Genomic DNA, 26034 nt, shown 5'->3' on the forward strand with positions numbered 1-26034 from the left:
GGGTAACCCACCTGACTATGGGTGCATGGAAGGTTTTCTAAGGACAGATATATATTCATTCAGAGAGGCTGTGAGAACTCTGTATATGATACTAAAATAGATAACCAAACAAAAGTTAAATTATACTTGTTACACAGGACCAAGGTCCAGGGAAAGAAAGACGCTTAGGAGAAATTCTGATGTCTTAGCTGAAACAGAGAATAGAGGTGAACAAAAACATTAAGAAGAATACGTATTCATTGAGCACATACTATGTGCAAAATATGGTGCTAAGCACTTTACAACACATCTTATGTAATCCCCTGGAATCATCCTGTAAAGGCAGATACTAATATTCCAGATAATAGTACATAAGGCTGTGATTGAAATCGATCAACTAGAAGTCAGAAGTAAAGCTTTGATCCTCACAGTCATAACCCAATCTAAATAAATAAAGAGAAGGCAGAGGGCAGGACTTTGGGACCAAATAGAATGTTCTCAAACAGCAGTACCCAGCGCCAGCTGATGCCCCAAAAGATCAGGTGAACAAATGTGGTTACCTAACAGAAATGCCTCTCCTGCAGAAAGGGCACTCCTGAAGACAGACAGTATCTCACACCTTCCTTTTGGGATCCATTGCTGTTCTATATAATCCCAGGGGAATCCCAATTTGACCATGGACAACACTAGTCACCCATGTTTGGGGATCTGTTAGGAAGGTTATGGATAAACTGCTAACTTTAAAGCTTCAGTGTCCTGTGGGACATATTCACAGGGCATCTCTCATTCTGATACTTAAAGTAGGTACTTAGAGTCCCTTTTCCTTGTACCACCATCCTTCCTTCACAGACCTCTGGTCTTGTATGTGCTTATATATGAGTGAACACATGTGTGTGCTCTGAAGCTCCCCTTCCTGCCTACCCCAAGCATTCTCCATTCTCCAAGACCAAGATTCTGGGTGAGCAAAAAAGAAAGAGTGATGTTTTGGCTCATTGGTGCACCCTTGTTTGTAGTTCTGAATTTCATAGCCCAGTATTAACATTAAGGGCAGTAATTCTGAAGTCTCGGTGTCATAAGAGTTCATCTGAAGATTACATGGATCCAGTTTAAACATTAAGGGCAGTAATTCTGAAGTCTCGGTGTCATAAGAGTTCATCTGAAGATTACATGGATCCAGTTTAAACATTAAGGGCAGTAATTCTGAAGTCTCGGTGTCATAAGAGTTCATCTGAAGATTACATGGATCCAGTTTAAACGTTAAAGGCAGTAATTCTGAAGTCTCAATGTCAAAAGAGTTCGTCTGAAGATTATATGGATCCAAAGGGCTATAAATATAGTCATCACTGTCATGATTTTATTACTTTTCTGCATCACATAGAACCTTAGAAATTTTTGAGGCCTCTGTGCACTTGGATAGTTTGGGGCCCAACTCTGCCCATGATGAAGGTATGTTGTTTACTAATAACAATAGCCGGCAATCCACAATTCACTCTCAAGAATTATGACCAAGAACCACTATTATGCAATTTAATGAAGCTTCTGCCCTAGAACCTGAGCGGACCTGACATTCAAAACTCATTGCTAATTCTCCCATTCACCAAATATTCATGTGATATATTGGCCCTGGTGGCACTCTACTGGGATCTGGGGCTGGAAAATTAAGTTAGAAATAGTCTCTGCCTGTCAGGAGTACTCCACTGGACAAATCAAGGTGAGATGTGCTCTGGTGAGGAAACATGGGTAGTAGCCAAAGAAACAGAACAAGGCAGAGCTGTGTTGTTGCCTGCAGAATGGGTTGTCTGCAAGAGAACTCCTGGAACCCACCAGAAGATAATTTCTTTTTAAACTGAAGCCAGTAAAGAGACCTACCATTCCACACACTCCTAGCTCCTTTAATGGGATTAGATTTACTAAGGTAAAGAAGCTACAGAAATAAGTCCATTGTCCTCTGGATGACCTACATGACCCTTCACGGTGAAATAAAGGCATCTTCCTTGAATCTCTGTAGCATTTTGTTTTATTCTGCCTTGTATATTTAGCAGTTTGCGTATCTGTCTCTGGTCTTTGTGTGTCTGTCTCCCCCTATCTCTTCCTTCTGATTCTAGTATCAGCTGTCCCCTGCATGGCCCTACCCTACTACTTCCCCTGAAACCTTAGTCGACAGTTTCCAAGAACCCAGAAAAAAATTCAGACTCCTTGGCTTTGCCCTCAGAACTCCTGGAATGGACCCAGCCCACCTGACAAGCTCATTACTCCTCGTTAGCCCTTCTGCATGACCTCTCCCTCTGCCTCTTTCTGTCCATCCATTAACTCTCCCCAAACATGTTTTGTACTTTCCTACATTACTTTGTTCACACTGGACTCTACTCCCAATTAGCTTCTCACTACCGTTTATCATGTGCTTAGCAAGTACCAAGTGCGGGGCTTTCTATTCGGTCTCTCAAAGTAATATGTCAAGAATTTTTTCTGCTGATATAGCACAAGTACCCTCTGGCTCTACTACCTTTTATGATAAAATTTTAGTTCATTGGTTAATCATTTTCCTTTTAAAACTAAGCGACCTTTATTGGTGTTGCCTCATCACTTATCAAAGCAAAGAACATAGTGTCAGAGAACGAGGAAATGGAGAGAAATCACATGTCAAGAAATGCCAAAAACAAATTGATGGTCATAATATAGCAGTTTTGGTGGAAATAACTACTGTACCCCAAGTTTAGTCACAGCTCTATAAACACAGCCAGCAAGTTTTAATCATTTTGATATTGCTATGTGCCAGGGCACTCTAGGGATTCCCCAAGAGTTTTTCAAGGGAATTTTGCAAAGTCAAAATTATGTCCATAATAATGATATTTGACTTTTTCACTCATTCTCTCATAAATGTACAGTGGAGTTTCCCAGTGGCTACAGAACGTGTAATATATCAATAGATAGAATGCAGAAGCAGATACAAGAATCTAGCTCCCCTCTGCTAAACCAGGGAGATGCTAAAATCTTCATCTTCTTTGTTTTTCAAAAATATTTTCCCATAAAAATGTGATTTGAGATAGTGTGTAAATGATTTATTATTATTAAGTTAACGAATGACTTTTTTTGTTTTAATTTCTAATGGAGTGTATATGGATAGATAACCTACATTAAAAAAAAAAAAAAGTGAACAGGTCCTGAGGCCAAGGAGTTGGAGAACTGATGTCCTAGACAAATGATATGACTGCCCTTCAGCCCAGCGTCAGACTAAATTCACTTCCGTCACCCTACTTGTATCTAAGGCCAAGGGGAAGTGTGATGTAAAGCCACCTTTAAGAAAAATCTGTCCCCATGTGTTCAATTCCTCTCTTTGGTATCCTTTTTGTAGACCACAGCTCAACTGAGGGATGAGTGGACGGAACTGGTGAGTGGGCGGGGCCTTGGGTGGGCGGGGCCTTCGCGCCAGCAAGAAACAACGCCCACAGCGCCACAGAGGGGCGGGGCAAGCCTCTGAGCACTGCATTCTGGGACGTGGCCTCAACCAATGAGATGCGGCTACGTAACAACGGGCGCCTTCCGGGCGGCCTGCCTTCTCCGGGTACTCGGGCCACGCCTCGGGAGTGCGTGCCGCTGCGCCATTCCCTCGTGCCTGTGGCCGGTGGGCCTTGGGCCGTGTCTGGCCGTCCAGCATGGTGGACTACTACGAGGTGCTGGGGGTGCCTCGCCAGGCCTCTTCTGAGGCCATCAAGAAAGCGTACCGCAAGCTGGCGCTCAAGTGGCACCCCGACAAAAACCCAGACAACAAGGAAGAGGCAGAGAGGCGATTCAAACAAGTGGCCCAAGCATACGAAGTGTTGTCAGACTCCAAGAAAAGGGACGTCTATGACCGGTACGGCGAGGCAGGAGTGGAGGACTGCAGCGGCAGGAGTGGTGGGCCCTTCGAGGACCCCTTCGAATATGTGTTCACCTTCCGCGACCCGGCTGAGGTCTTCAGGGAGTTTTTCGGTGGCCGGGACCCATTTTCGTTCGATTTCTTCGGAGACCCACTTGAGAATATTTTGGGGGGTCGGAGGAGCTCCCGGGGAAGCAGAAGCAGAGGGTCCACATCCCTTTTCTCTACCTTCGGTGAATTTCCAGCATTTGGGGGTGGTTTTTCTTCTTTTGATGCAGGATTTAATTCCTTTGGTTCCCTGGGGAATGGGGGCATTTCTTCCTTCTCCATGTCCTGTGGTAGTGGTGGGACTGGTAGCTTCAAATCTGTGTCAACTTCTACTGAAATCATTAATGGCAAAAAAATCACCACCAAGAGAGTCATTGAGAATGGCCAAGAAAGAGTAGAAGTGGAAGAAGATGGAGAGTTAAAGTCCGTGATAATAAATGGCAACGAGCAGTTACTGCATATTGATACCAAGTAATTCCAGTCCATGTTTAACTTAAAGCACATTGTGAGACCGCAGGACATTTTTTTGAAGATTGCAAGTGAACTCTACTTTCAAAATAACTGTACTCGAGAATTTATAAACAGTTCGTGCCAACATCTCTTTGTTCTTATTGTTGGGACCACACAAATAGGACCTCTGTCTTTAAAACTATTGTAAATATCTGTATGCACTTTGCTGCTTATTAAATATAATCCCGGGGCAGACAGTGTTAATTTCATAGAACTAGGACAAAATGTTCATCACAGCACCTTGAATCTTGTCTTTCTCTTTTGTGAGCAATTTGACCCAGGTAGTTTGCTCTGTGGTTATCATTGCCAAGATTGAACGGTTAGTTTCATTTTTTAGCACATAGTAGTAAAAGATATGATTATATTAATACTTCTGCTTAAATTGGTTTCTAGTTCCATATAGATGCTGGTGACTTAGTAAGAATTAACTGTTGTTTAAATAAGCGTAGGTTTTTGAAAAGCAGATGAACGTAGCAAAGTGGATTTATTAGTTTCCTGTGGGTGCTTTAACTAATTCCACATTTATTCTCTTAAAGATCTGGAGATCAGAACTCTGAAACCTGTTTCACTGAACTGAAATCAGTGTTAACAGGAACATGTTCCCTCCAAAGGTGTGAGCAAAATAAGTGATTTTTATTTACAGTTACAGGCGTGTTAATAGCATCATTATGGCCATATTCAGGTCACTTAATTGAAAAAAAAAAAGCTGTGGTAGTGATGAGTCAAATACTTAATTCAAATTTGACTGCTAACCTGGACCAAAATTAGTTCTACAGCTGTGATTGATGGAAATGTGAAAAGCATTTTTGTAAGGCTGCATAAAACTCTCCTAAGGTCATGTTCAGGGTGTATCTCATATCAAATTAGGATGATGAAAGCTAGATTTCACTTGGAGTATTGATTGGATGCGGCAACGTATATCTGAGGGAGTAGCATTTTGTTGGCAAAGTCTCTGCCCACCATAAATATCCTTTTGGGATATGGTTGCCTTGGGATAGTCCCTCACAAAGTGTGCAATACCCCTTGGATAGCTCCAAGGAATGGCTTGCATAAGGCATGAGAGTAAAAAGAAAACTAGACAGACTAAAAATGGAGCATGTTAATTCTTTACAGAAATTCATATGGCATGAACTAGGAATATGTAAAAATGAGTTTGGTCCCCTTTCATGCCCTTAAAGTCCAAACCCCATGGAATGACATGCAAATTACACAGCAGGAACACAGGATTTAGCCACCACTGTCCCACGGGGCCACAAGGAATCTTAAAACCACATCAAATAGTCACTGAGGTAATGCTTCGTATACATAAGCATATAAGAAGTATCAGAATAAAACAGACTGCCAGGGCTTTTTAAAAATGAAATCATATGCTTGCCACACAAAACTCACACTAGTGAAGATATTCACCTAATAATTGATTGGGAAAGGAGGTTAAGGGAAGCAGGGAGGGACAGGTTGTCAGGAGTTTTGAAGTGAAAAAGAAGAAGGGTGCACAGTTTCATGGTAGGTATGCCAATGAAAGGCTGAAAATTATCACTCAAAATAGGACAGAATAAGTGTATACTCTAGCATACCAGGGTTACTTGGAGGATATGAACATTTAACACCTCTAGCTACTCCTAATACTTGAGAATAAACATGCCATTGAGTTTTGGTATATCCTGGATTAGTGCTGCTAAGTGGAAAGTTGCTCTTTTATAGAAATATACAGCATTTTTTATTTTTGAAGAATTTTCCAAATTAAAAATCTCCTTTCAAATGTCTTGGCTCAATCACACTGATGTAGACCTATAAATCAATATTTACCTTTGATGGAAGTATCTGAGTGGGCTTTGAGAGCAGAAAAAAAAAAGGCATTCCCTCTGTTGCAAAGCTGACACTCTTGAGTCCCCTGCGGTGGATTCCCTCCATGGAGCACATCACGCAGAGAGAGACATGTTCCTGGGAGCCGCCAAGAGACCTGGTGACCTGCGGCCATCTCGGCAGGATGCAAATAGCCAGAAACTTCCCCAGTGGGACATCCATACATAGCTGGTTTTACTTCTGCTTCACGCAACGCAAAGCATGTGGAAGAGGGAATACTCTCTCCAAATAACCATTGAAGGATCAGTCTTCTTCCACTCTGAACCCACTCTCCTATCTCCAGACAGGAAGAGAAACATTCTCCATATACAAAAATTAACTCAAAATGGATCAAAGACCTACATGTAAAAACTCAAACTGTAAAACTCCTAGAAGAAAACATAGGACAAAGCTCCACAACATTGGATTTGGCCATGATTCTTCGATATGAAACCAAAGGCATGGGAAACGAAAAAGTAGACAAATTGGACTTCAGGAAAAATTTGAAAGTTTGTGCATCAAATGACAATAGCAACAGAGTAAAAAGACAACCCACAGAATGGAAGGAAATACTTGCACATTATCTGAGAGAAGATTAATATCCAGAATATTTAGAGAACTCCTAAACTCAACCAAAACAAACAGAAAAACAACAACAAAAAAGTTTTAAAAATGAGCAAAAGATTTGAACAGACATTTCTCCAAAGAAGATATACAAAAGGCGAGTAGACTCACAAAAAGAAGCTCAACATCCCAAAGCATTATAGAAACGCGAGTCAAAACTATAGTGAGATGCCACCTCACATCTATTAGGATGACTACTGTCAAAATAAAATGAAAACTAACGTTGGAGAGAATGTGGAGAAATGGAAATCCTAGTGCACTATTGGTAGCAATGTAAAACGGTGCAACCGCTGTGTAAAATAATATGGCAGTTCCTCTAAAAGTAAAAATAAAATTACCATACGATCCAGCCGTTCTACTACAAGATAGAAACCCCAAAGAATTTAAAGCCGGGTCTTAAAGAGAACTTTGTGCACCCATGATCATAGCAGCATTAATAACGTGCTAAAAAGTGGAATCGCTCAAGTGTCTATTCAATGCCGAATAGATAAGCCAAATGTGATATACTCGTAAATGGGATATGACTCAGCTTAAAAAGAAAGGAATTTCAATATCTAGTACGACGGGAAAGAAACCAGAACACATTATGCGTGGTGAAAGAGGCCCGTCACAAAAAAGCATTCTGCACAAGTCCACTTATATGAGGTACCTAGAGAAGTCAAATTCATAGAAAAATTGCAAAGGCGGATGCCAGGAGCTGGGGCGACAGGGGAGGGAAAGTTGTTATTTAACGGGTATAAAGTTTCAGTTATTCTAGATGAAAAGAGTTCTGGGCATTAGTAGCTCAGCAACATGAATGCATTTAACATTGCTGAACTGAACACGTCAAACTGGTGAAGATGGTAAATCCTATGTTGGGTGTATTTTACCGTAATTAAGAAATTTCAAAGGCAACTCCATGAAGGAAATGCAATGGTCATAAAAGTATGTGCACCAATCTCGCAACGATTCATATAAAGCAAAAACTATTAAAATTGCTAATATAAATTGAGCAATACTCATATAGAGAATTTTCTTCACAATTGAGCGTGCTGAGTTTTTTCAGTAAGAAAATGAACATTACACATTTTTATGTGTATCCAAGGAACATTTACAATTGCGATAGGGTGCTGTCTGATACAGCAGGCATTGAGCGTAAATGACAACTGACACTGTGGCAAGTCCTGACTCATACATGCTGTCCATGGAAAACGCATACTAGATTTTAAAGACTTAGTATTAAAAAAAAATGCACGTAAAATACCTCATCGCTAATTCTCTATTGCAACTATGTTGAGAGGAAAATGTTTGGGATATATTTGAATAAAACGCAATCAATTAACGTTTTGCTTTTCTTTTAACATGCCCACTATAAACGTAAATGACACGTGGCTTGCGTTATGGTGCTGCGGTCCTCTCTGAGACAGGACCACTAAAAATGATCATGTCGACAAATGCAATTGGCTAGTTTCTTTCTCCTCCCACTGAACGCCCAGAAGCCACAACCCCCCAGTGGGTCAGTGCCCAGCGCACGTCTCTGCCCCGGCACAGCGGAAGAGAAGCGCACGGCCACGAAGACGGTACCGCTACAAGGCCGGTCCCCATGGACTCGGGCCACGCTCGTCAATCCTGCCACGGAACTTCACCCCTGCCTCTCCTCCCTCTCAACGATCATTGCAAAGCTTACCTCCCCTAGTGGAGGCCCCTGAAAATGAATCTCACAAAGAGTGTTAGGAGGCGCGAGAGAAAGATAAATCTACAGAATGGTAGATAAGTGAGCACTTAGTACTTGTTTCAGCAACAAAATGTGTTCCGCCCAGCGCACTGATTAGTAAAGGCACCGATACAGACCTGAAGTAACGGCTTCCTGCTGACACAGTTTATGCCCCCAATGAAGACCATGTTGGGCATGACTGGCCTGGGGTAGTTCAACACGAAGTCTTTTCTGAACAGCCACATGGATGCGTAGCTGAAAATATCCACCAGCGAGACCTCTCTCTGAAAAAGCTCAGAGGCCAGCCTTACGTAAGGTGAATATATAGCGTCGCAAGTATACTTCACAATCATCGGGTAGATCATGTTCTTGACTCTTTGCAGGAATGTCATGTGGTCTGAATTCCTTGTAAATAACGTAGGGATATATGAAGAAGGGTTTGGGCACTGTGTGGCCTCATAATCCAGGTTACACGGAAGAAAATGTAAAAAAAACACAGCAGGAACCGACAGGTACTGAGCCAGCACTGCCCCACAGGGGTAGACGGGATCCGTTAAAACCAGGTCGAAAGCGCTGGCATTCAGACTCGCGATCAAGTCCTTGTTATACAACAGCGCCACACAAGCCTTTTCAAAGAACAAAGAAGCATTTTTCAAAAGTGCCACTGAATTTAAATACCTTTTTACAAGATGTCCTTTTTCAAAAATCAGGTTAGCGTGGCCGAATAATAGCTGCTCATATTCCTCCTGGGTGTACGGTGTGGCGTAGGTTTTCAGGGTGAAAAAGTCTTCTCTCTTGATATGAACAGTCACTTCTGGTCCAAGGACCACTATTTGGTGACCCCTGGCGTGGAGCTCCTTCACGGCCTTCTGCATGCTGAGCCAGTGGCTCCCCTCCATGGGGACCACCAGCACCTTCCCGCCCTCAGCCCAGGGCCCGACGCACAGGAAGAGCAACAGCCCTGCGAGCATCTGCAGGGGAAGCTGGAGACTCGCAGTCATCTTTGCGGACACCAAAGCAGCTGAACCCCGGAACAGGCTGTGCTTCATATCTGTTTGTCGTTATCTTATCATCGAGCCAATTAAGTCATCGGAGCAAAGGCTGCCTTGAAAATTACAGAACGAGTCTGTTGCTGACCTTTGCATGTGCCTCTCTCCCATCTACCTTTCCCAGGCAACGTGACCTTATAGGGAAGAAATTACTCTGACTCTGCTGCTCTCACAGGGGAACATCTGGTTCACTCTCACGTTTTCCATCCAGCTGCCAAAACGAGGCTGTGGATACCCATGTAGCCTCCTTATCACCTCCTCCCCAGTTACCCGTGTTCTACAGGGCTGCGACTGAGCTCTGAGGAAGCACCGATGCCTAACAACAACCCAAACCTCTGCCGGATGTGACTTTATTTGTCAGATCTTAAAATTCTCTCATCTATGTGCAGGTGATATAGAGCACATCCTGAAACTATGATTAATATTCTAAGGCATTTTTGTGCAATATGGAAGAGGACTTTGGGTCTCTGGTTTTAGTCCTGTTTCACACAAGAACATCTCTTGCATTATTTAGGGAAGAGTCTACTGGAATTGGCTGTCAATATGGCTGTCAATATCTCAATGGACTCTGAACTTGAGACTTGATGACGACAACACCACGGTTTGGTGAAAATCCTATATTGACTTCGTAGTATAAGAGTTGCTGTTATCTAAAGCAGGAGTAGGCAAGACGAGCCTTCGCAATGACATAGTGGGGTAGAAGAGCACCTGACACCCAGGTCGGCTCCCCACAACACAGGAGGAATCTGTCAGCTGGCCTCAAACCAGGCTCTACCTAAATTTGTCTTCTCTCGAGGGCTCAGGCCTTAGCCTTCTGTCGCTCCGCTTAGAAGCTGGGGAGTCCCTTAATCCAGCCTAAACACACGCTGCAGTTCCCATTCAGGCTCCTCCACGGTCATTCACAGTCCAAGGCCTCATAAGGATGGATTCCTTCAGGACAAGATAAGCTACATCATTTACGGGGTCCTTTGAGGGTGGGGCCCTGTGCAACCCCATGAGTCACAGACTATGAGGCTAGCACTGGTCCACACAGAGACTCCTGTGTGTGCTCAGCAGGACGTTGACATCTCCCTGTCCCGTGTGTCCGGGTATGATGCAGGCGGCCTCCTTGCCCTGTCCGACTTCCTCTTTCACTGATCGTGCCTTCTGCATCCAAGGCTTCTGACACGAAGACTGCCATGTCTGGTGAGGCTGAGGACATGACCCCCATGAGAGAGCCACAGCGATGACAGATGCCACTACTGGCAAATGTGCGCACGCTGTGACAATTCCCATGCCCCAGCTGCCACTAAGCAGACAGCATTGGATTCCGCCATTCCTTGTCCTCTGCGAATCCAGGGTCCTGGTTCTCTTTCTGCCTCTCTAAGAAGAACTTCTCTGCGCTCCTTTCTCCATCTCCTTGCGGTCCAAGCCACAGAACAGCACGTTTGCCACAAGTCTTAGTTTCTCCCCACTCCTCATAGGTTAGATTCTACCATTTCTGTCCTTCCTCCACGCACACCTATGAACAACCGTGCAAAATTACTGAAGTGTGTAGGCTTGAGGCTGTTCGTACCCTAAATTCAGAACACGAAAGCATGAGCTCGAATGGGACCGAGGGCTGGGAAGGGAGAACTTCAAGTTTGCATTGGCGGGGCAGCTACTGTTATGATCAGCGAGAGAAGCTGCAATTTAGGACTCCAGCCACCACCATATCTAGTAGCAGATGAAGCAAGTCACCAGAGTTGGATCTCCTTCCTTCAAACTTCGCATCTCGACGGTCAATGTTCCTTGTACAGCCGCGATGCCAGTCGGGGGATATACCAGGGCACCATCTTGTTATCTCGCTGAGATTACCTGCCTTGTGATTACAACCCAAGCCGACAAGATGTTATGAGCCACGTAAGAAGACGGGTGAACCTAGGCGGTTGGTAATACTGCTGGTGTTTCCTGTGCTCCAACTGGAGATGCAAATCTAGATATAATCAATGCAGACGTGCAACCTCCTGGATAGGGAGATTTAAGATTGTAATGTTCTTAAAATTGCTCCCGATGAATCTACAGATTTAGTGTAAGACCAACCAGAATCTCACTGGGATTTAGCACGTGACAAATTGTTTTCATTCACTAGAAGCCTTTTTCACTTCTGATCATGTAGAAGTAGCTCCTGTCAGACCAATGCTCTCACAGGTAATGATTATAAACTCTTCCACATGTTTCTTGAAAACTAACTGAAGGCATTGGACAGCAAGTCAAAGTAGACAGAAACTGAAGGGGAAGGAGGAGACAGCGGGCGATGTGGGCCCCAGAGTGTGGTGGATGGCCAGAGTGGGTTTCCCTGCTCTTCTTAGCACCACCTCTCACGGTCTGCCTACAGGCACCGCACCAGCTCCTTCCTGTTACCAGGGAGATTATCCCATTCCATTCGCCTCCACGTGGCCAGAGGGTGGCCAGCACCTCAGTCAGCCCACCCGCAGGGGAGTCAGCACCACCATGAGGAAGCGAGACCATGTAGCCACACATTTCCTCCATGCCATGCCGTGTTTCTTTGGCGACCCTCTGGGGTACACCAAACTTTCAGAGCCGACCAATGGGCACTGATTATCAATCTCAAGGGAGGAGTCCAACTCCATGGAGAATAACATGGAGTGATTCACTGCACCAGCCACCAGGGACAGAAGGCCCCAACACCTCTGCCTCTTGTCGTTGGAGTCACCAAGAAGAATACGACGTAGCCAAGCAGTAAATGCAACCATGCTTCACCCAATAAAATCAGCACCAACAGGAATCCGCCATGGCCAGGAGGTCCGCAAGACAGTGGACGCGGAGCAGGTGACCAACATGCACCTCTCACATGCCACGGCAAAAGGATCCCATCTCCTCCTCTCAAAGGACAGACATGACAGAGGGGTTGGTCAGATGCCATGTGACGCACGCACTCCAAACAATGACAAAAGAGCATTCTTTGAGCCACAAACGGGGCAGAGTATTTTCGTGGAAGGTAAAAAGCTGTAACCGACCGTGGGGCTCTTTATCTCTTGCTGGGGGTGATGTCCGAGTCCAGGTAGTCGCCATGCGGTAATTGGGGCCCAAAGTCTACATGCCTGAAACTGCCTTTGCCAACACCCTTATTTATGGCTTTCGCATGAGAGCAAGCCACAGTTGGTGCGACACCCAGCTCCTAAAACTCAATGACAAGTGCTTTGATTTCTGCCACCTACTGCTGCACAGAGGCGTGGAAATGACAGGAAACATTGTGAGCGGTAAGAGAACAAAATGACTCGATAAACTCACAGAACCTGCAAGAGCAGGAGGCGGGGGGCTCAACGCAAAGAAGGGTGTATTTGCTCCCTAGGGCGGCTGCGACAAGATGCCAAAACTGGGCACATAATACAGCAATGATTAAACCCATAGGTTTGATACCACTCAGCCGTTCCACTCCTAGCGACACACCCAAAGAACTGAAAACGTGTGTTCATACAGAATGTGGACACGAGTGTTCACTGCACCATTATTCACAGTAGCCAAACGGGGAAATGACCCAAATGTCCATCGACTAACGAGTACATACGTAAAGTGTGACATAGCCATACAACGCGGTATCTTTCAGAAGTGAAGGGCAGTGCTGAAGAGGACAATGAAGAAAAATATAATTCAAAGTGCTACCGAGCGCCCTGTTCTGCTTCTGTAAATATGCTTGCTACACGCAGGAGCTCGTGCAAGAGCTCACTTGCACTTTGCTCGACTTGTACATGTAACTGTCTGGACCCTTAGTAGCTCCGTCTACTGTAGCAGTTTGTACCCCTGACAGTTCCCACTTCCTGTAACAATTAGTATCACTTTGTACCGACCAGAAATCCATAACGACTCCCACCAACGTGACGACTTGCAACCATGGCGACTTGTGTACAATCCCTGTTCATAAGGAATGTTGCAGCTATGCTCTTGGCCCAGACTCTTTAGAGCTATTAGCTCCTGTGGGGCTGCACGTGATAAACCTGAGTTCTCCTTCTCTCCGAGTTACTGCTTGCTTTTTCGCTGGTCTGCCTTTGGAGCCTTTCCGCAACAATGCTACAAAAATGATGACACTTGAAAACACTATGCTTGGTGGAAAAAGTCAATCAAATGATTACAGGTGTTCATTTGTATGAAATGAACAGAATAGGCAAGTTCTTAGAGACAGAGGTGGATGGGTGTTCGCCAGCCAGGGGCCGGGGACAAGAGGGAAGGGGAGTGGCTCTCAATGGGTATGGGTGTTTTGTTGAGTGATTGAGAAAGTTCTCCAGTGGATTTGGTGATAGTTGCACCACTGCGTATATACTAAATGCCATTGAATTACATACTTTAAATGGGTACATTTTATGCTACGTGATTTATATCCTGATATAAAATAACCCACTCTGTTTTGTACTCCTGGAATTATCTAAATTACTAATTCGCCAAGTTTTTAGTTGTTCAGGTACTCGAATATCGTGGTTTTCATCCTCATTCTTGCATTTAGTCACTCCGTAGAACTACTTAGTTATAGAAACAGTGTTGTCTAAATCTGCACATGTCTGTTAACCTCCAAGATCTCCAGTCATAAAGATAAACACGGGATTTGTAAAGAAAGGTAAACATTGTAAGAGCTGTGCACTTTGGCCTAAGGCGTGTATTTCTCAATGTGCCCATTAAGAATGACTTGGCATTTTGTGGTTTTATTTCCCTGACTTGCTTACAATTCAATCCTGAGCTCAACCAATAGGTGTTGAGATTGCATCCTGAGTGAGCAGTGCTTGTAGAGACCCTTATTAGAACAAGAGTTGAGCTCTGGGCGTGGGCAAAGGATCCTTGTTGCCCACTCATCACTCAGCTGCGGGCTCTATCCGGTCCATGTCGCTGATGGTCACTGGGAATTTATTTAGATCAGTCGTTCTCAATTTCAGCACGTTGATATTTTGGGCCAAATAATTCTTTGCAGGGAGTGAGTAGGCGGGTATTTCTTCTCTTGTAAGATTTTAACAGCATCCCTGGACTCTGTTCAGGTCTGGTCTCAGTGCTCAAAAACAAAGTCATATCTTAACAGCCAAATGGAGCCCTTCTGATATAACGTGGGTAAGTGCACATTTTTGAAAGAAACATACCACTATGTGTTTTAAGTCAGGCCAACACTGAACTGTAAAACATACTTGCTGATTTGATACCCCAAGATTGAATTTCATTTATTATTCATTTGAAGTTTTTGGATTACTTCAGGAGTTACATTTCTTTTCAAACGTTTGTTGACCACGTGTGTTGTTTACTTTATATTGCCTGATCATATTTGCCTACTAGTGAGCGTGTGCGCTGTTGTAGCTATAGATGAAGTCTTCATTTTTTCAGACGTCTGATGTACTTTCTTTTTTAAAGATAATTTATAGAGACAAAGTCGCATAACAAAATAGTTATTTTAAGTTGAACGATTCAACATGGAAGCAATCGAGGTGTCCCACAATTGATGGTTGGCGAAAGAAGCTGTGGTACATATATACAGAGGAATATTACTCGGCCATGAGGAGATGAAATACTGCCATTTGCAATAACATGGATGGACCTTGAAATGATCATACTAGGCGAAATAAGCCAGACAGAAAAGGTTGAAAATCACATGATATCCCTTATATGTGGGATATAAACCTAAAGCCAACAAATGAACAGGACAGAGACTCGTGGACATGGACAATAGACTAGTGGTTACCAGAGGGTAGGGGAAGGGGGGGAGGTAGATGATAGGAGGAGGGGGGATAAAAAATGAAAAAACAGAACAAAACAAAACAACGGGAATAAAAAGAAAAAATAAAAACAGAGAAAGAAGGATAGAAAAAACAACAAATGGAATAATTCAGCAGCATTCGGCACCTACCCAGGGTGTTTTCCCGAAAAGAGCCTAAGCCTGTGGTTAATGTTAATATCGTGGAGGTCAGGAATAACTGTGTAGAAAATACACATCACCCACCCCATGACGGCTCTCGTACCAGACACTCTAACATGCATCATCAATCTCATCCGGAAGAGAGCTCTGCGTGGTGCTACTATTTTATCCCCATTTGACCTACTTAGAAACTATGGTTCTTACCCAAGTGTACGTCACTAGAGAGTGTCAGAGCTGGGGTATGAACTCAGGTTTGGATGGTCCCAGGGTCCATGTGTTCGAATATACGGCATAACTTCCTGAATTCTTCGCTGTTTAAGGCATGACTTGAGGCACGACCGCACTGTCCGCTTATTAAGCACCAACACTGCCGACCCGAGTCAGCCCACGGGATGCCCCGTCTTGTCGTACCCCGTCACATGGCAGCTTTCATGGAGAGGCAGTGAACTAGAAAGGGAAAGGCACAGGGGGGAGAGGAAATAGAGAAGGGTAACGCACTAGAGAGAAACAGTAACAGGGGAGAGGCCAAGAAGAGGGGTGGAGGAGATCGGAAAGGAGGAAATGCGCAAAGGAACTGTGCGTTCTATCAGCTCGGGCCATTGCTTCTCAAAATCTAGGTCAGACTGAGCCAAAGTCCATTCAGCGTTCAGTCCAGAGTCGCAGGCCCTTCCCAATCCGTGTTGTGTGTTACCTTCCGACTCTCATTTGCAACTTCTGCTGCATCCTGGTTTCCCTTCTTTGTCTTCAGGATGATCTCTTATTTCAAATCGAACTTAAGACCCAACCCCTTGACGCCACACTCCCCGCTTCCCGTGGCAATGCTAAACGCCAGGCTGTTTCACATAGCAAAACGTTTTTGAAGATCAAGGGTCCCTAACATAAGAGCTGTCTCAGCTTAACACAGAGAAAACTACTCAAAATCGTGCAGTTGACCCTCTAGTCCTTAGAAGCCCGCTCAGTTGTTAGACATTTCTCACTTGTCACGTGACTCCTTACAGAGATCAACTCAAGAGATGATGAACAGATTTTTTATTAGATTATGCTAGGACGATGGACTAGCCATCTAGAAAAACAATAAGTTAGATCTGTATACTGTGTCAAGTTCCCATTGTAAAAAAGAAAACTATTGTATTGGAGGAATTAAAAATATTAGGATGGAGTATCTACCAAATGTCTATGTATCTTAGGCTGGGAAATACTTAAACGAATTGAAATCCAGGAACCATTAAAGAAAAAATTAACCAGTTTGACTACCCAAAATGAAAGTCCTGTGTGACAAAGGATGAAGAAAAGCCAAGGAAAACATATTAGCAGCACGTATGAAGAGCTACGTGTTGAGGTCCCTTATACTTGAGAAACTTGGAGTAATTAGCGATAGAAGACAAATCGCCTTATGAAGCTCGATTTAAGAGTATAAATACAGATTCACAAAAAGGGAAATGCAAATGGCCAATATATCTATGAAAATTAAAAGAGCTCGTAAAATTTTTTTACCAAAAAATCAAAAGGTTGACCGTATCTGGAGCTGGAGAAGGTATGGAAAAGCTAGAACTCTCATATATTGTTAACCGAAGAATCAGGTTGTTCAATATTTTGAAAGCAATTTGTCAAATTTAGTTAAATGTACTATGTATACCATTAGAGCCAGCAACCCCACTCCTGAGGACTCCAGCCTACTACAGTGAGAGCAAGAATACGAAATCATATAAATGTAAAAAATTAATACACTCTTACTTCTACAAGGAAAACGTAAAAAGAACGGTTAACTCTCAATCAATACTGCTTACTTGAATTAACCACGGTGTATCTGAAGTAAAGCAATTTATGCAACTCATAATAAGAATGCCACAGCTTTGTATGGATTAACAATGCAGCATGGAAAGAATACCGTTGTCTCAACTGACGAAGGATGAAGAATAGCCAAGGGAAAGAGAATTGTAGAAACTGTATACACAGAAGTATCCAAAAGAACAGCTTTATAGATTCGCTAACACATCAATCAAATGAATTGGCACAAAATAATGTGTTGAAATACCAAGTGTAACTAACGTGAATGACAAATTACACTTCAGTAAAAAATCATTTTCTTTTATGTCCAAAGCCAGATTATTCTGAACATGCTAAAGGAGAGGTGACTGACCTGTGACAATGGCTTTCCAGTTCCAGGATGGCAGTTGATGCCGCCGATGAAGACCATGTTGGGCATCACTGGCTTGGGGTAGTCCAAAACAAAGTCATTTCGTAATAGCCAGATGGATGTGTGGCTGAAGAGATCATATGCTGTGACAGTCGTTTGAAGAACCTCCGACGCAGTTTCTAGAGCAGTTTTGATAAAATGTCTGCAAAGTAAATATCCTTGCAGGAGAGAGATGTAATTCCACACTCTCTCCCTGAACGTCATGGAATCCGAGAACCCTGAGAGACTCCTAGGAACGTAAGAAGCAGCAAAGGGGCACTGCGAGCCCTCTTCCAGATGCTGGCAAAATAATCCTCTGCTGAAGACCACAGATGGCAGTGACAAATATTTAGCTATGATTAAACCGCACAGATCAAAAGGATCTAGAAACACTGCATCGAAAGAACTCTTTTTCAGGTATTTTACCAATTCTTTGTTGTTAAACAAACTCCTACAATGTGAAAATTCGTATTCAAAAAAAGAGTATGGTGGATGCATTATCATAGAAAATAAACTTCTTTGCTCTGCTTTCCATGCGGAGTCGGAGAAAATCTTGAACTGGTGATTGAAGTCGTCCAGAGTGTAGGAGGGAGAATAAGTCTTGACTGTGAAATTGAATGATTTTCCCAGGTACCAACTCACGTCTGGCATGACTGCGACCACCTCATGCCCTCTCTGGATGAGTTTCTCTACAACCAGATGCATGGTAAACCAGTGGCTCCCATCCACGGGTACCACGAGCAGCTTGCCCGCCTGGGCAAAGCCAGGGGTCAGCAGGAGACACACACATAGAGGAAGGAAGCCAGGCAAAATCGCGGGAGCCATCAGATCGGTGCAGCTCAGAGCGATCCAGCTGCCCAGATTCAAAGCTTGTGTAATAAAGGCAGCAGAGGATGCACAGACACAAAACCCGCCCCAAGGGAGGGCGTGTGTTTATGTAGTCATAAAGTACACACACACTCGCACACACTCATTGTCAGTAATTTGTTCATAAAAGTTTAATGAATGCTAGTGTTTGCTGAGCTTCCCCCTGATAAGATTTCCAGTTAGAAAGAACTTTGATCTTTGCCTAGGCAGAGACGGTGCTCTGCACTGCAATGCCAGGTTAGAAGCGGAATTATTCAGCAATGCCGTTGGACTCTGACAACTCAGGACAATGAGGACAATAAATGTCACTCGAACTAGTAGGTTTATGGTTGCAATTTTCCCAAAGGACATTTGGATTTTACCCTCTGACTACCAAAGACCCTTGCCCAGAGAGAGGATGGCATCCCAGGATCGAAGGCAAGAGCATCTGTCCCTCACCTCTGATGTCCTTCCTGGCAGCACGGTGGCGGTGGCCGCAGTGCCTAACGTTGCTGCTTGTCTTGTTCCACTGCCAAACCCTCCGAGGCCTCCGAAAAGCTGAGATAAGACTGACAACCCCAACGAACGGACCACTCTAGGGATGTGATGGGGTGTGACTGCCATCTGTTTTAAATCAATATCTGTGGATGTGTCAAGTTCAGCTGGAGGTCACCTGCCCAATGCTTGCAAGAAGCATTCTGCTGGGGCTCCTCCTTCCACGTTCCTCTGCTTCGCCCTCTGCTGTGGGCTCCCCCCAATCAGCCTGGCGTCATCTTTCAGGAGCCTTTTGTATCTGTCCTCACCCTCCACCAAGCGCGCCTCGAAGTCAGTGCATATGTCTCTTTAAGTTTACCTCGTCCTCTCGTGGTACCTGTGCTATGACTCACACAGCGGAAGAACACAAGGAAGATTTGTTGCATTAGACCGAATTTCATCGTTCAAGTTTTCTAGATACTTTCAGGGGGGAGTTCAGTGGTGTATGTCAGGTCAGATGCTAAGGAATACTTACTCAGGGGCTGTATAGCCAACGTGGGGCCATCCAGTTTGTGAGGAGCCGAGATGGCCACTTCCCAAACACTCAGACTCTTACTAGGCATTTGCTTAGTCATCATGTACCTGAGTAATGGGAGGACTTTCAGATGAATGTCCTAGGAGGCTTACTTCACAGTAAATATCCGTAAAATAGAAAATAGAAAAACAAGAGGAATGATCAATGGGCCCAACAGCTGGTTCTGTGTGAAGCTGCATTAATTGGATAAACCCCAGCCCGACTGACCGGGAGGAAGAGAGAATCTAAAGGAGCAACATCAGGCATGAGCGAGGTGGCCTCGGTACAGATGCCGCAGGTATTAAAAGGTGGACGAGAGATCAGCCGGAAGAAGAGATGGAACACCGCTGTTTTCAATAACAGAGACGGACCTTGTATTAATCCCACTAGGTGAAATGAGCCAGACAGGAAAGGTGGAAATTCACATGATATCACTTATATGTGGGATATAAACCTGAATCCAACAAAGGAACAGGACAGAGACTCGTGGACACGGACAATGGACTAGTGGTTCCCAGAGGGGAGGGGGGGTGGGAGGTAGATGATAGGAGGAGGGGGGAATTAAAAATCAAACAAACAGAACAAAACAAAACAATAGGAATAAAAAGAATGAAAAAAGAAACAGAGAAAGAAGGATAGAAAAATCAACAAATGGAACAATTCAGCAGCATGCGGCACCTGCCCAGGGTTGTGCCACCTCCTCCGCATGCCCCCCCAACATTCCCACCGCTCCGAAGGGCGCGGTTTTTTCATACGGCTCAAGTAGTTTGGTATTTGATTAAAGAGACTTGAGTAGGATCACTGTCATTTAATGACCAGAAATTACAAATACACATTGAGAATTTCATATCGTAGCACTCAGTGTTCTGTGTGGCTTCCTGCAGGGACTGCGATTGAGATACAGATGAAGGTCAAGTGCAGAAGAAGGTTCACGGCGCTCAACAAACACAATTGCTACGGTATGGTTTTTCAACACGACTAAACACAACTCTGCAAAAATAGGATGCTTGGAACCAAGGCACCAAAAATGATATTTTTCTTTCTTACGCCAAATATTGCTCATTACGATGTTGCTTATTAACTTCTCACTTAAATTTTCCCAACATATGAGGTTTCTATTTCATGACCCCTTCTCCCTGGAACTGATCCAATTACGCTCAGCACTCCTGGCCCTGCTGGCTCACAGCTACTGTTGACTGTGTTAACAAAGAGATTGACAGATTTCCGGGCTGGTCAGGGTCTCTGAGACCCATCTGAGGCTTTCTTTGTGTTAAAAAACACATTGAAAAAGAGAATTCTGCTGCGAAAGAGAGTGATTTGAAGCCTTTCCCAGGTGTAAATATTCAAAGGATAACAATGACCGACAAAAACTCACATGTTTTTGTTTTACACAGTAGCTCTGGGCTGTGTTCCCCATGTCAGGAGGGTATCTACAAATATTTGCCATAGGTCAGAGGTCAACGCGATTTTTCTGTAAAGGTTAGATAGTAGCTCTATAGGCTTAGCAGGTCCCATACACCTCTGTCACACAATCATTGTTGTTTTTAAGCTCCCTTTACAAACATAAAAACCATTTTTCACATCTGGTGATGTAGTCTACCCACTATAGTTTATGAACCCCTGGTCTAGGGCCAGGAAAGCATGACTCGGAGTTGGGAGAACTAGGTGTGACCTGGCCTCTTTTCTTAGCTCTGAGTCCTCCTGGTCAAGTCTTCACCTGTTTCTCTCAACAGATAAAGGGTAGGACTTGGCCAGGATACTTCTAAGGCACATTTCAGGATTCTGTGACTGTCCCCAGGTTACTTAGCTAAAGATGTCTCCTGCCTTTGCCAAGCTTGAGCCTGTCTTCATTCAAAGCCTCTGCATGGTTCAGAGCTTCAGCCTCAGGGCTTGTGAGCTCCCTACTCTGAGCCAGGCCTCCCTCTTCGGCAGACCTCCCAGGTGACAGTCCACGGGAAGAGCCGAATGAACGAGGGAAGACGCCGTGGAAGGACCATGTCTTCCCACCAAGAAACAGGGCAATCGACAAGAAGTAAAGCCACCAATCTGAGACAGGACCGCCTGCTTCTTACAGGTGAGCCCTCCGATGAAGCCCCTGTTGGGCACGACCGGTCCGGGGTGCTCAAACACAAAGTCGTACCTTAGCAGCCAGATGGACTCATTCTGATACGAGGTGCGTATGCTCACGTCTCTCTTGAGGAAATTGGATGCAAGGTCTTCATACTTGGAATACACAAGGTAAAACAGACATTCCTCCAAGGAACTAACAAGGAAGTTGGCCACCCGTTGGAAGAAAGTCATCTGGTCTGACAACTGGGTATAGCACCTGGGAATGTAGGACACGGGCTTTGGGCTTCTGCTGACCGCATGCTCCAGGGAGCACGGGAAGCCCCGCAAGAGGTGCAGGGAGGGCAGGCCCAGGCACTCGGCCACGATCGCCCCACAAGGTCAGGCCGGATCCGTGAGGAGGGCATCAAACTTGCTCTCGCTGAGGAAGCTCAGGGCGGCGGAGTCATTCAGGAGACTCTTGCAATTGATGAAGTACATCTCAAGGAGGTAAATGTGATTTCTGTACTCGAGCACGAGGGTGTGCAGGGAGCTCCTCTCAGCAACGTGCTGTTTTCCAAAACATTGGAAGCGGTTTTCCAGGTACTCGTCTTCGTAGGGCACTGGATACATTTTCCTGGCGTAGTATTTAGATTCTTTCAGAAGCAGACTGACTTCGGGCACCAGCGCGACGATCTCATGCCCCCTCTCACTGAGACGCTTCAGTACGTCCTTCCTACTGAGCCAGGGGCTTCCCTCCTGAGGGACCCCCAGCAGCTTGTGCCCTAGACCCGCAGCCCAAAGCACCGAGAGGAAAACCACCGCAGGAACCCCCCAAAGTGCCCGGAGATGGCCTGCCGTCCTGGCGGGAGTGCGCGCAGCAACGAGAATGAATGGTTTATATGCCCCGACCTGCAGGAGTCCTGGCGAATTCCCCTGAGCTCATACTCCTCTCCACAGACCTGCTCGCCTTTCCTCGCTCTGAATTCTGCCCTTCGATAAGCAGTAACCTAAAGTAAAGACTTACGCATTCTTCAGCACACAGATGACTGTATCCAACTATGTCCATCATCCGCTTTCTCCTGAGCTTCTGGGTTTAGTGTGTCTCGTTCTCCCCCACCAACCTGTCCTTTCTCGCCATTTGGAGGGCAAGTAGAAGAGACCCCTGGAGGCCAGCCACGGCCCCCTCCGGAGCAGCATGGATTCCCCGGCAGCCATGATGAATGTCCATAGACAGATAACTGTCAATACTTCTCCACTCCATTCTCGACGTTCCTCACACAGGAAAGGAAGGGTAAAGAAATGCCGGCTTCACGGTTCGCATCAACACAGTGAGGCTGTGTCCTGATTACATCCGCAACGGCCGTAGTTCCAATTGCGGTCACATTCTGAGGTACCAGCTGTCAGGGTATCAACAAGTCTTTCGGGGGGACACTCCAGCCAGTAACACTCATCCATCATCTCAGGCAATACAAACCCCAGAATGCAAGGCTGACCTCCTTGCTACGGTCCTCTGCAGGAAAAATAAAATTCAGCACTTCCACATCAGCCATTCTCAACGTGTTTCCGCTCAGGACTCCTTCACGCTCTGAGGAATGAGCCAGGACCCCCACAACTTTTGTTTGCGTGGGCAGTGTTTACCCAAACGAACTGTTTTGTAAGTCAAAACCGACACATTTTAGAAGCATGTCTTCATTAATTGATTTGAGAGAACAGGAATCAGCCCATCACGTAAATAATATCTCTTCTGGAAAAGCAACTGTATTTCCTAAAACAGAAAGAAGTCCTCAGAAGAATGACATTGTCAGTGTAGGGAGGAGCCAGGAGAACTAAAATGTTTATCACGGGCACACAGAGGCCGGCGTGGGCTGACCGGCCCTGCGGCCAGGCCAGGAGGACGCCTGCAGGACACAGGAGGACCTCCGCGGACAATCCCTTCCCCACGCCGAGAAGGGAGAACAGGAAAAGCCAGGCCTGTAAGCTGCGCCCTCCATAAAACAAAGTCCTTCGCTCCCTGGGGCTAAACCTCTGGGCAGCTGCCCCCAGGCCGTCCGCACCGCAGGTCCTCGCCTTTCCACCCGCACGTGCTTGTCCGTCCTCCCCGCGTGTCCACGTCGAAGGACAACGGATGAACTAAGTCTTTCGCCGAAGCTCAGAGGAACTAAAGAGTGGCCCATAAGCTGGGTATTTTCCCGCCCGTCTGGACTTTTCTCTTCGCGTTCTCTCGTCTTTGCCGTTCTCCTTCTCTAATACACGTTCCCTTTGACACTAACGGGGGCGGGTGTTTGAATTCTGCCTCCTGCGCAGCTGAAAACCCTTTTCTCTCTCAGCTCAAGGCCTCTGTTGCCCCACACGGGGGCGCAGGGGGAGGAGGAATTTGCCCCGTCCTGCGTAATTCGTTGTGCGCTTTGGGCCAGGCTCCGCAATGTCTTACTTCGTGGGGAGCGGTAGAGTTTCCTAGCTGCTTCTGCATCCCGCTGGGTTCACTTTGCAATCTTACGCATCGTGGAGCCTTGGGAAACGACTCAGTGCCATTGCGAGAAGGCACTGAGTGAAAAACGAGTGAAAAAAGCAGATGATGTCTCAGTGCTACCGCTGGGAGAATCACGGTTCTAGATCAGGGATTGGCAATTACTTTCTGTAAAGGCCTCAGCAGAATGTATTTTAGATCTTGTGGGCCGTCCGGCTCCGTTCTGCTGTTGCAGCAGGAGAGCAACCACAGGCAACCCCAAGAAGCGTGCACGTTGCAACTGTAGGGATGAGGGTTCCCCCGGGGCCGTGGGTGCAGTGCACCACACCCTGCTCCAGATGGCGCTGCACGGCAAGACGCCAGCTCCGCCCTGCATGTCCCCGTGGATTCCTCCCTTCTGAGTCTGGGAAGTGTTCTCTCCTAGAACCCTTCTCTGATGACCCCATGAGCTCCCAACCCATCGCTGTGGAGCGCCATTGCTGCCCGACGTTGCTCCATCCCATTCACTGCCACCGAAGCTATTGTTTATTTATTCTGTGTCTCAGGGACAATGTGTTTTGTTTGCTGCCGTAGCCCCAGTGTCTGAACGACGCCTGGCATGCGGTAGGCACTTGATAAAAGTTTGCCGAATGAATGAATGAATGAATGAACTCGCTATTGATTTGCCTATCTGTTTTATTTTCACTTTTCATACTCTGTCCTTTTCTTCAAGTTGTGAGGATCCACCCATGAAATAGAACATTTAAAGAACCATGCCAGAAGAAAGAAAAAGAATGGAAGGAAGGAAGGAAGGAAGGAAGGAAGGAAGGAAGGAAGGAAGGAAGGAGAAGAAAAGAAAGAAAGAAAGAACCATCTGCCGTTTTTTGAGAAAAGCTGGTCAATGACACGATGGACATGTAATCTGTCACTTGCCTTTAGGAAATTAGGATTTCAGAACTGTGAATCCAACCGACACATGGCGAGAACCTGGCACAGGAGTCACAAAACCTGGTATCACTGGCCTCGGGCCCTGCCACCCAGCCAGGGGCATAACCTGATTGTCAAGTTCCTCAATGCAGACCCAGGGAGAGAGGGTTTGCCCTGGCTGATTTATTGCATTGCTGAGGGGAGTCCAAGAGGGCAAGAGATGTGGAAACCAGGCTGTCGAAATGAGAGGCGGTTCCCAGCACGGCTGGAGCGGACGCAGCCATGGCTAGTCACGCACATCTAGTCACGCACAGCTGAACTGGCACGCGAATCCCGCCCAAACCTACCCCTCCTGGTTCAGGAGGCACGTCGGGACCCAGGAAGGGACGAGAAGCCTGAGAAACAGGATGGAAGGAAGCATCCCAAGCCCAGGCTGGCCCCAAGCACACAGCCAAGATGCAAATGCACTGCGGCCTTCCGGGGCGAGGGCACGAGCAGGCATCTCTGCCTGCAGTGATCACAGCCAGGAGGGTGGCGGCGTCCGGGTCTGGGTCCGTCTAGACGGCAAGAAAGCCCCACAGCCGCCAGAAAGGGAGCGCGGTGCTGGCCCAGCCCGGGCGCGCACACGCCTAGCAGGTTCTTTTCAAAGAGGGAGAAAGGCTTCCGCAAGCGTGCACAGGTGAGGGAAGCGAGGGGTGCAGGGCCGCGTCCCATCACGGCCCCCCGCAGGCCCGGAGGCGAGGAGGACTGCGGGGTCAGCAGCCCCCAGGACAGCGAGCACAGCTTTCTGCGCTGCAGTTGCCCCCACGGGCACTTGCTTCCCCCGTAGCCGTTCCCACGGACATGGCTGCTTCAGTCCTCCCAGATCCTAGCTAGGCAGCACGCCCGGCTCCCATCCATTGGCGAAGACCCTTGCTCCCTGGGTGAGGCACTCCTCGCCCCTCTTCGCCGTGTAAAATGATCCCGAGCTCTGACATGGCTGCCTCTTCCCGCATTTCCAGCCACCCAGGTGCTGCATCGCCTTGCACGGGGAGTAATCAATGGCAAGTCTCACTCCACTGGTCTTCCTGGT

General features: G+C 46.0%; 3 protein-coding genes across 4 annotated transcripts in view; 1 reads left to right on the forward strand and 2 right to left on the reverse strand.

The window, feature by feature from the left end:
• The window catches only part of LOC107517819 (UDP-glucuronosyltransferase 1A9-like), a 32488-nt gene extending 13019 nt beyond the window's left edge, over positions 1–19469 (reverse strand). Inside the window, exon 1 of one of the 2 annotated variants that reach the window (XM_036236788.1) lies at positions 17611–19469. In XM_036236788.1, coding sequence (XP_036092681.1) covers positions 17611–18471 — 861 coding nt within the window. In that variant the 5' untranslated portion in view covers positions 18472–19469. Of the gene's footprint in view, positions 1–9217; positions 12305–17610 lie in introns of those variants that run through there. The other variant, XM_036236790.1, reaches the window with a different exon arrangement.
• On the forward strand, positions 3633–4072 carry DNAJB3 (DnaJ heat shock protein family (Hsp40) member B3). The gene is given in 2 exon segments (XM_016158962.2): positions 3633–3999; positions 4002–4072. Coding segments are annotated over 2 exon segments (438 nt in total).
• Positions 19470–20199: 730 nt separating the features above from the next.
• LOC118613816 (UDP-glucuronosyltransferase 1-6-like) lies at positions 20200–22655 on the reverse strand. The gene is given in 2 exon segments (XM_036237662.1): positions 20200–22522; positions 22614–22655. Coding segments are annotated over 2 exon segments (1155 nt in total). The 3' UTR covers positions 20200–21409.
• Between the last annotated feature and the right edge of the window lie 3379 nt (positions 22656–26034).

The sequence above is a fragment of the Rousettus aegyptiacus genome, unplaced genomic scaffold (assembly GCF_014176215.1).
Source record: "Rousettus aegyptiacus isolate mRouAeg1 unplaced genomic scaffold, mRouAeg1.p scaffold_m13_p_2, whole genome shotgun sequence".
NCBI classification, from domain to species: domain Eukaryota; kingdom Metazoa; phylum Chordata; class Mammalia; order Chiroptera; family Pteropodidae; genus Rousettus; species Rousettus aegyptiacus.